The 9,698-nt window shown below is 32.4% G+C and overlaps 1 protein-coding gene across 2 annotated transcripts; it reads left to right on the top strand.

The window, feature by feature from the left end:
• The first annotated feature begins 5,591 nt into the window (after positions 1–5,591).
• Positions 5,592–9,597, top strand: LOC18046362. Of its 2 annotated transcripts, none has more exons than XM_006443252.2 (4): positions 5,592–5,918; positions 6,065–6,337; positions 6,603–6,860; positions 9,401–9,597. In XM_006443252.2, exons 1-4 carry the CDS (start codon positions 5,913–5,915, stop codon positions 9,449–9,451), a joined length of 588 nt encoding a protein of 195 aa, XP_006443315.1. In that variant the 5' UTR covers positions 5,592–5,912; the 3' UTR covers positions 9,452–9,597. The 2 variants fall into 2 exon arrangements, with proteins under 2 accessions (XP_006443315.1, XP_024045680.1); XM_024189912.1 differs by having other exon boundaries at positions 5,906–5,918; positions 6,074–6,337.
• The last annotated feature ends 101 nt before the right edge of the window (positions 9,598–9,698 follow it).

The raw sequence follows: 9,698 nt of genomic DNA, 5'->3' as shown, positions 1-9,698 counted from the left end.
CACCCTGACAAAAATAATAGTATACCATTAATACGGTAACTTCAGTCTAGGGTATCGTAATTTCCGTCAGTCTTTAATTTCTTTAACATATTTTTCTTATCTACATGGTAGTATCTATTAAAAGATAATATAAGTGATTTCAATCCAAGAAAATTGAGATTAAAATTTCCACTCACAAAATGATATTTAGAAAACAATTTCATTTAGACTCTATTTAGAAAACAATTTAATTTCTTTAACTCTATTTGGTATTGAGGTGATATAGCTTTAAGTTATGTTAAAAAAAAAGCTCTTTTTATAAAATTAAAGTTAATAGTTTGTTGTAAATATTACTTTTAAATAATAAGTTTGAAAAAAATTATAAAGATATTATAATATTTTAATTATAACAATTTAGTTTTCAAGGCACAACAAATAGTATTTATCAAACACTTTAGAGTACTAACAAAAAACTCTTCTAATTTAACTCTTCAAATACTTATTATTTACTTACTTACTTATGTCGTACATAGAAGAGTAAAAAAATTAGTCATCTCCCAAAAGAATTTTCAAATTAAAATAAGTTCATATTATTTTAGTCAAACTTTTTTTTCCATCAAAATAATAACAATTATAACACATCTCTCCTTTCAAGAATGAAAAGAAAAAAAATAATATAATATTAAATTGAAGGCTCTAAAAGAATTGAAGAGAGAAAAAGATAATTTCATTTGAAGAATTTATTTAAAGAGTGTTTTGGAATACTTTTTACTTATGTGGCTCTTCAAATAACAAGTAAATCTCATTTTAAGAGTTTTTTGGCGATGCTCTTAGGTAACGTTTGGTTTTTTGTCTGAAATCTAAATGGGTCTGAATTTTTCTAAAGTCTGAATAGGTTTGATTACGAAAATATGAATGACACGTTTTTTTTCTTTTTTAAATATCTGAATATAAATGGCATTTTATTTGTTTTCACAATAAAAAAAGTCTTAAATTTGGTTATTTGACATTTATGTCCTTGTAAATTAAAACAAAAAAAAAGAAGATTAGATTTTATAGTTTAGGAAATAATTTATTTTACAGATATATTTTTGAAATATAATATTTATTTTTCATTCAGACCTTTTTCCATTCAGATAAAAACTCACAAAAGTTTACTCTCTTTCTATTCAGCTATAAATGTCTGAAAATTAGATATAAATGTCTGAAAATCAGACATAAGTTCCAAAAAATAAACAAGCATATTTTAGAAAAAATCTGAAATTAATAAAATTTCATATTTCAGACATTTATAAAACAACCTCTTAGTATTGTAACTTTTAAGTTCTACCTGCCTAACTTCAATACTAAACTAAGAGCATCATCAAAAGGTTCTATTAATTTTACTTTTCAAATATCTATTTGCTTACCTATATGACAAATAGGGGAGTGAAAAAATATGTTATCCTCTAGAAGGCTCTTCAAATATAAAAAATTTAATATTATTTTAAAAATATAATTATTTTTCTAAAGAAAAAATAAATAGCAATTAAATCACTTCTCTCTCTGAAATAAAAAGTAAAACAATATAAATTGAAGAGGGAGAATTACTCTACAAAATTAAAGAGAGAGAAATATTCTTATTTAAAAAATTTTAATAAGAATATCTTTTGAATTCTTAAATATTAATTTGACTATTTAAATATATAATAAAATTTTATTTAAAAAGTATTTTGGAGATGCTATAAGACCTCAATAATATTCGCTTTTGTAAATGTTTGCGTGGGCTTACATTTCAGTGATGTTAATTAGGCCCATTTCAAATTGTAGATGGCAGAGCTATTCAAACCCAGCTATTTAACCTTTGAAGCCCCATTCATGGCTTTTAATTATATATAATAAAAATTAGATTCTATATTCTGAAAATTTCATTGAGCTCCTCAATGATCAGCAACCTGAAACCTTTTCCAAATTTAATCAATGAATATTTACTCCTATTTTAATTATTGAAGAGGTTGATGATTTGCTTCCCCTTGGCAAATGTAATTTGTCAGTCGTTTATTGGAGTTTTGCCAGACACTAATTGACTTATTCAAAGTCCTATATTACTCTGTTCTGCGAACTAAATATTTTCCAAGTCATTCATAATAATGTAAATTTAGAAATGGGGTTTGAAGATAAAACAAGGGGTTAAATAGCTTCACTCTTTCCACGGTGTGGAAATGTTTAACCTCATAAAAATTAATTAACAATTATAGTACCATGTCCATATTATATGACCTAGAGATGTATGAGTTGGTTCGGATTGAATTTTAAGTCAATTCAAACTAAATTAGAAAAGTTTGATCCTAACCCAAACTAACCGAACATTTTTTAATCTAAACCAAGCCAACTCATTTGAATTTAGTTTGAGTTTTGTTGGAGCTTTATGATCCAAATATTTTTTGTTTTGGTAAATACAATTATATGAAAATTATAATGATATTAATTATTATACATATTAATTACTACATATATATTAATATTACAATATAATGGATAAAAAATTATAAATAATACACTTTGCAATAATTTCATCCCAAATCAAATAATATTAGAAAATTAAAATAAAGTTTAATCATGAAAATTATCATTTTTCAATAAATGAGAAAATAAACTCTTAAGAATAAACTTTCAAATAAAGTTTGATGATTGGTTGGTGCCTTTAACAATTTGGTTTTTATAGGCAGTTAGGCATCTTTGTAATTTTATTTTTTTCCCCCATGAAATGTGGATATAGGTAGATATATCGCTGAAATACTAGTGAGAGCAAGATATACCTCTATGTGTGTTGGATAGGGTTCTGATCGTCTCTAATTGTAGGGGTGGGTACAAATTCGAAATAAATCAAAAATTTTGGTTCGGTTCGGTTTTTCAAAAATCGGTTTGAATTTGGTTCAGTTTCAGTAATAGTCCATCGGTTTTTTAGTTATGAAACACTAAACTGAAACCAAAAAAACTAAACCGAACAAGATATTTTGATGTCCGATTCAGTTCTATCATCCTTAAAAGCCATGTGGCGTTTCTTTAATTTAAAAATTATTTTTTGATTTTTTAGTTCGATTTTCGGTTTAATTGTTGGATTTTAAATTTTAAATCGAAAACCAAACCAAAGTATTCGGTTTTCACCAAACCATAATATTTGGTTTTTTCTATAAAAAAAATACTGAACCGAGCCTCCAAAAAATTAAACTGAACTGATTATTTTTGTAGTCCAATTCAATTTTGCCCACCTCTATTAAAACCACTTATAAACAAGTTGGATGATCTTTTAATTATTTATATTTTCACTTTGTAATCTCTACCTATAGACTTTTTTTTTTTTATTACACTCTACCTATAGACTTAATTGGATTTGTTGGTGGTGTAATTTCTCTTCCCTTAAACTGTTTATGCAACTCTTATTATTTGCAACCACAGTGTTGTTACCAGTAAAAAAAAGAAAAAAAATCACTAAAAATAAAAATTTTGTGATCATTACAAGAACAGTCGATCAAAAAATTATTTTAAGTCATTAAAATTAATAATATGTAGTAAGACTGTCAGAGTATGAATCGAAGAATGAATGTTGCAATAAAGTCAAAGATTGTCAAATTCTGGATCTCGCCTTGTTTGACCTGTTTGAATTATAAGCTGTTGATCATCAGGTCCTAAACTTCTTCACGTGACTCCATGATCCTTGATTTTCTAAAGCAGAAAAAATAAAATTATAGATTTATAATAATTTGTCAGTATCTCATGCCAATTTTTGACTCGCCAGGCCTATATTAATCGTTAATTATGTGTGTGTACATACTTACGTACATATATTCTCAAGTGATAATTATTTAAAAATGCAGTAGTTTTTTTTAATATAAACACAGTTAAATTATACGATTTAATAAAATTATATTTTAATATATTATATAATATTAAAATTTAACTCTATTAAATTATACTACTTAAAAGAAATATCAGTGTAAAAAAAGAGAGTGGGCTCATTCTAAAAAACAGTGAAATTTATTTATTTATTTTTTATATTAATCACGAGGTATTTGGGGGAGGGCTCCAACTGTGAGAGGCACCTTTAAATATGTACCACAATCTAGATTAAAAGTCCCCGCTCAAATCGGGAGGCACATGTTCTCCCAACAAAGGCGACTTCCCTGCGACTTGAACTGGAGAGCAAACCCAATCAAATCACTTAAGAGGACTCTATTGCCTGTGGAGCCAACTCTTTGTTGGTGAAATTTGTTTTTTTATTTCAACGGAGAAGAGGGATTAAGAAGAAGTCAAATGGACAGCATGGATGGTGATACATGTGGCAGGCGGTGGTCAGGCCACGGGCATTCACAAATCACAATCTCCAAAAGCTTTAGATTTATTTTCAAAGTCAAAATCCGCCACCACATATCACTCCACGAGGTTTGGCAATCACCTTGCAGATTTGCTGTTCCTCTAGATCGACGGTCGAATTACAATATTCAGATAATAAAGACAATAAAAATTTGAGCATTCATGTTTGCAAAAAATGTCTTTTTCTTTCATTTTTTCAATCGAAACTAATCTGGCCAGATGTATGTGATCGTATCACATATGTTTTGTAATTATTAGTCCAACGGCAACTCAATTTTTTTTTTTTAATTTTTAAGTCATGTGAGCAGTATTTAAAATTTCATATCTTTTTATTTTTAATATAACAAAATTTTATTATTTTAACTAAATGGTACTCACATCACATATATAATCATATAATATTAAAATAGCTGGTAAACTGTACCTTAAAATACTGACCACAAAGCCGATAAAGCCAAACGGAACAAAATTCATTATCAAATTTAATATATTAAATGCTATTTGAACAGCGGCAGTAAGACTGTAAGAAAATAAAAATTATAACACTACAATATAAATAATATTATCGTTTTATATGCTACAATATTACTATAACAATAACAATATCTGTACTTTTATTTGATAATATTTTTTTAATTTCCTATAATTCTTTTATTATTATTCAGTAAATCTTAGTCGTTTGATTAAATCTAACTTCTTCTAACTCTATAACGTTTGTTACCCTATCATCTAACCCATCTCCTAAGGTAAACAAAATCCCAACGATTGTAAAATGAGCAGAGAATTCACTGATTTAACTTTAGCTGACAGTTGCTTCCGAAAAAGCACTTCCATCTGCTTTTGCCCTTTTCAACCTACAGTGCCTTTCTGTGGAAGCATCAAAGGCCAACAGTAGTACCCCCAGGCCCCAACCCATTACCAAAGCCATTATTATATATACATTATACAGTTCCAAAGCTTTCAGTTTTCATGATAACATTTAAAAAAGATTATATATAAAAAAAAAAGTCAATTTGGTCATACTTTCACTTTCACAATCACAACCAAACCCACTTTCTGTAACAGTTAAAAGAGCACCCAAATCAATGTGAAAACCCAGAACATATGGGACCCATTTGAGCCGCGTGAATCAAGCAAAAACAAAGGCCCTTTTTCCTCATTTTAATGTTTTTTTAAAAAAGGGGCACTTCTGGGTTAGAGTTGAAAATGGCAGCAAAAGCAGCATATAATAATAATAAATCAGAAAAAGTTGACGAAAATCAAACAGACCACAGTCGCTTGGTTTCTCATCACTTTCTCTCTTGTTTCCTTTTTGTATTTTGTACTCTGCCTTCTTTTAATATCACTCACTGTTTCCCATTAATAGAAGCTGAGCAGCAGCAGCTCAAGTATCTTTCTTCCTAGATTCTCTCTCTCAGCTTTTACTACCACAATTTAACTCCCGTCTTGAGTTGAGAACCCCCCCATACTTTCCCCCCTTTTTACTTAAAAAGCACTCAAAACTTTTCTCTTATATCCCCTTGTCTTGGGCTCTTGGATTCATCTTCTGCTGCTACCGTCACCAAGACGAAACACAAAATATGGATGTAAGTTCTCTCTCTCTCTCTCTCTTTTTGAAGGTTGAGGGTGAGCTAAGCATAAACTTAGTTGCAATCAATACATCATTTATTTAATTTCTTCGTTTGTTTTTATTGATTTAGTTTATTTTCTTCTTGTTAAAAAAAAAAAAAAGCCTTTACAGGAAAATTGTAAAAGGAGTGGGCAAATACACATACCCGCATTCGGAAACTGGGATTACGCAAATGACACGCCAATAACTCAGTATTTTGAGTGTGCAAGACAAGCAGGCTTGTTAAGATACAGTTCTTCTTCTGGTGAATCTGATCCGTACGTTCGTAATCCGACCACTGCTGCTGGTGGTGACTTGTATGCAGTTGATGATCATCGTCATTTGCACAAACCTTCTCGTTATCATGCTGCTGTTGCTGTTGCTCCCCCTCGAAAGGTATCTTTTTTTTACCCTAATAAAATTTTTCTTTTTAACAATGTAGTAGTTTTTCACATTATCTTGTTTACGTAACACCGGTTGCAGAATAGCGGAACCTTAAAATCATATAAAATTTTATGACATTAGTGTACAATTAAATTTTACGTAGTTTAAGCTTTACCACACCTCTGGAATTTTTATTTTTTTTATCAAAATAAAAGTTAAATGTGAATGCAATAATGAAGTTGCGGGTTTTGATGTTGAATTTGGGTGAATTTCGTAGACAAGAGTGAGGGATAAGCGAGGGGCGAATGTCAAGGAAGTGCAAAGAAGGCAAGTGAAGAAGGTATGTGACGTGACGGAACCGCCGAGGAGGCCGCAATCATTACAGCAAAATTTTAATAATAATGATGTTAATAAGAAGAAGCTGCATCCTCAACACGACGTCGTTACGTCGACTACAGTTCGAGCTAGGCCAGCTAAAGCCGTGGATGAAGATCTCTACAAAATCCCTCCTGAGCTTCTCCACTCTTCCAAGCGGGTAAGCTTTCTTTCTTTTGTTTTTGTGTATTTATTTAATTAATTATATATTATATAATTATTTAAAGGCTGCTGCTGAGTAGTGAGTAACTTAAAGATTATTTGACAATCAAAAAGAAAAGAAAACACTTATAAATATTTTATCACCACTCTTAGGTGGACATAAGTTACTAACTTAGCATGGGCACGGCATGACATAAGTTATTAATTAATTTGTATAATTGATTGGGTAGGGCCCCAAAAAAAACTAGCAATTCATTCGCATGATGGGTTTTTATTAGTTTTCCATCCGCATTTTCAAACAATTAGGTTTATGGGAATGTGGAATTCTTGAAGCCGAGTAAAAGAAAGTCTATGGACGTTTCTTTTTTTTTTTTTTTTTGAAAGAAAGTAAGCCTTTCCAAAGATTAAAGCTGGAGAAAAATATCTCCAGCGGGAACTGGGCAATTTCCTATCCAGAGGACAGGGTCTACACAATCTAAAGCAACTTTTGCCAAGTTATGAGCCATGACATTACACCTTCTTGGCACAAAAAAAATAGATGTCGTGCTCTGCCCTTTTAAACATTCCTGAATTTCTTCTATGTTCCATGATATTTCAGCTAAGCTGCTCTTCCTTTTCAGAACAAGCTCCACAACTTCTTTAGAGTCTGATTCAATAACAAAATGGGCACAATTTGCTTTCCTCGCTACTTGGATGCCTAGTAGCACAGCTTCAGCCTCCATGTCTGCAACATTACCTTTAAGGGTAGTTCTCTGGGCTGCTGCAGCTACACAATCTCCTCTGGAATCTCTGACCACAGCCCCAATCCCTCCCCTTTGCTTAGATAAATTTGTAGCCGCATCTACATTTACTTTGAAACAGCCAGGTAGAGGAGGCTTCCAAACTTGCTGCCCATTTTGTTGCTGCCCAGCCAAAGCATTATTTTTTCCAGGATTTATCCTCCTATATGACTCCACAACGGCTTCTGCTCTTGTAGCTGAATACAGAGGATCTTCCATCTTTCCTTCAAAAACAAAGCAATTCCTCGAGTGCCATATTGCCCAGCAAACTGCAATTATTTGTTCAATGTCTTTCTTCCCCCTCATCATTGCTAACTCTTGCAGCACACTTAACATATCCTGATGAGCCAACCCCTTAATCTCTTCATAAAAATCTGTCAGCTTCCACACTTTCCGAGCAAAACTACACCCCACCAGAGCATGGAACACATCTTCGCTCATCCTACAGCATCTCTGACACACTGGATCCTGTACAATTTTCCTCTTCCATAGATTTTCTACCGTTGGTAGCACATTTTGAGCAGCCCTCCACATAAAAATTTTTACCTTCTCTGGAATGTCATTTACCCAGATAACCTTCCACATTGTTTTGGATATGTCTGAGCAACTTGGCCTATCTGGGGATTTTAACTTCACTGCCAACTGGTAACCACTTTTAACCGAGTAGATTCCATGTTTATCAAAGTGCCATACCAGCTTATCTGGTCTTGGAGTTTTTGGCAGTGGAGTTCTCAATATTCGTTCAGCAGTTTCCTTTGAAAAAGACTGCCCAATCAAGTCTTCCCTCCACTTGTTGCTTCCATCAATTAACTCAGCCACCACAGCCTCCATTGATAAGCTGGGGTGTGGGTTTGCTCTAGGGATCTCAAAATTTTTTACCCAATTGTTTCCAGAAATTTTTACTTGCTTCCCATCTCCTATCCTCCATCTTAAGCCTTTATGCAACACTTGCCTACCCCACAGAATACTCCTCCACACATAAGATGGATTGGACCCCAGCTTTGCTTCCATAAAGCTAGAGTGCTTGAAGTATTTTGCCTTCAAAATCTGTGCCATTAAAGACTCGGGATTATGCAGGATTCTCCACCCCTGCTTTGCAATAAGGGCTTGGTTGAAACATGAAAATTCTCTGAAGCCTAGTCCCCCTCGTATCTTGGCATGACTTAGTCTTTCCCATCTAGCCCAATGTTTCTTGATTTTGAAAAATTTGGCAATTGGGGTTGAAATTATTAACTTGCAGCAGTTGGGGCCCTGAGACTCGATGACTCTAATGGGTCAAAAGACAAAGTCATTTATGACGAGAAAGTAGAAAATTTTGTACCACCAGCACCATCTAGGTTACGTGTCCACTGTCCAAATGCCACGAAAGTCTATTCTATTTTTTTTTTAATGATTACATTATATAATTCTCTCTTGAACTTTTCGCAAATTACAAATTCACATGGGTAAAAGTCATGAGAGCTCAAAAATTCTGATCCGTCCATAAATTGTTGAGATAAACTCGAAAATCTATCCTTGATACCCGGCAGATGGACTGGGGTTGAAGTTTTTTGATCTTATAAATTGGCGCAAAATTAGGGTCTTAATTGCTCGGCCCATGTGGGCTAATACTATGCTTGGGGCTAGCTGGCCTGGCCCTCTCCCGGCCTAATCTCAGGCGTACAAACTTGACTTGATTTGTGACATATTATTGATTTAATTTTGTATCTTTTGATGGTGTCCAAATCTATCCTTAGCATTCTCCTATTTTCTCATGCAGAAGAAAATGCCCGGATTCTTTTCATGCCTTGTTCCTGCTTGTGGCTCTTGAGATTGGAGCTTCTCTGTTGGGTTTCTTTAAAATGGGAGAGGAAAAATGCAGCAATGGCAGTTGTATTATCTATGCATTTTTTTTTCTTTTTTGGGAACCGCATTGTGTACGATATTGCTACTACAGTGAAAACAGATGGTACTTAACTACTTGTGCTCTTGTTTCTTAATTTTTTTTCATTAAAATTTGCATTTGTATAACCGTTTACAGTCACTTAAGTTAATAATTGGTTACTGATAATAAAGAT

This window comes from Citrus clementina, unplaced genomic scaffold (assembly GCF_000493195.1).
Source record: "Citrus clementina cultivar Clemenules unplaced genomic scaffold, Citrus_clementina_v1.0 scaffold_3, whole genome shotgun sequence".
Classification (NCBI taxonomy): Eukaryota; Viridiplantae; Streptophyta; class Magnoliopsida; order Sapindales; family Rutaceae; genus Citrus; species Citrus x clementina.
This window is presented reverse-complemented; position numbering and strand designations above follow the sequence as displayed.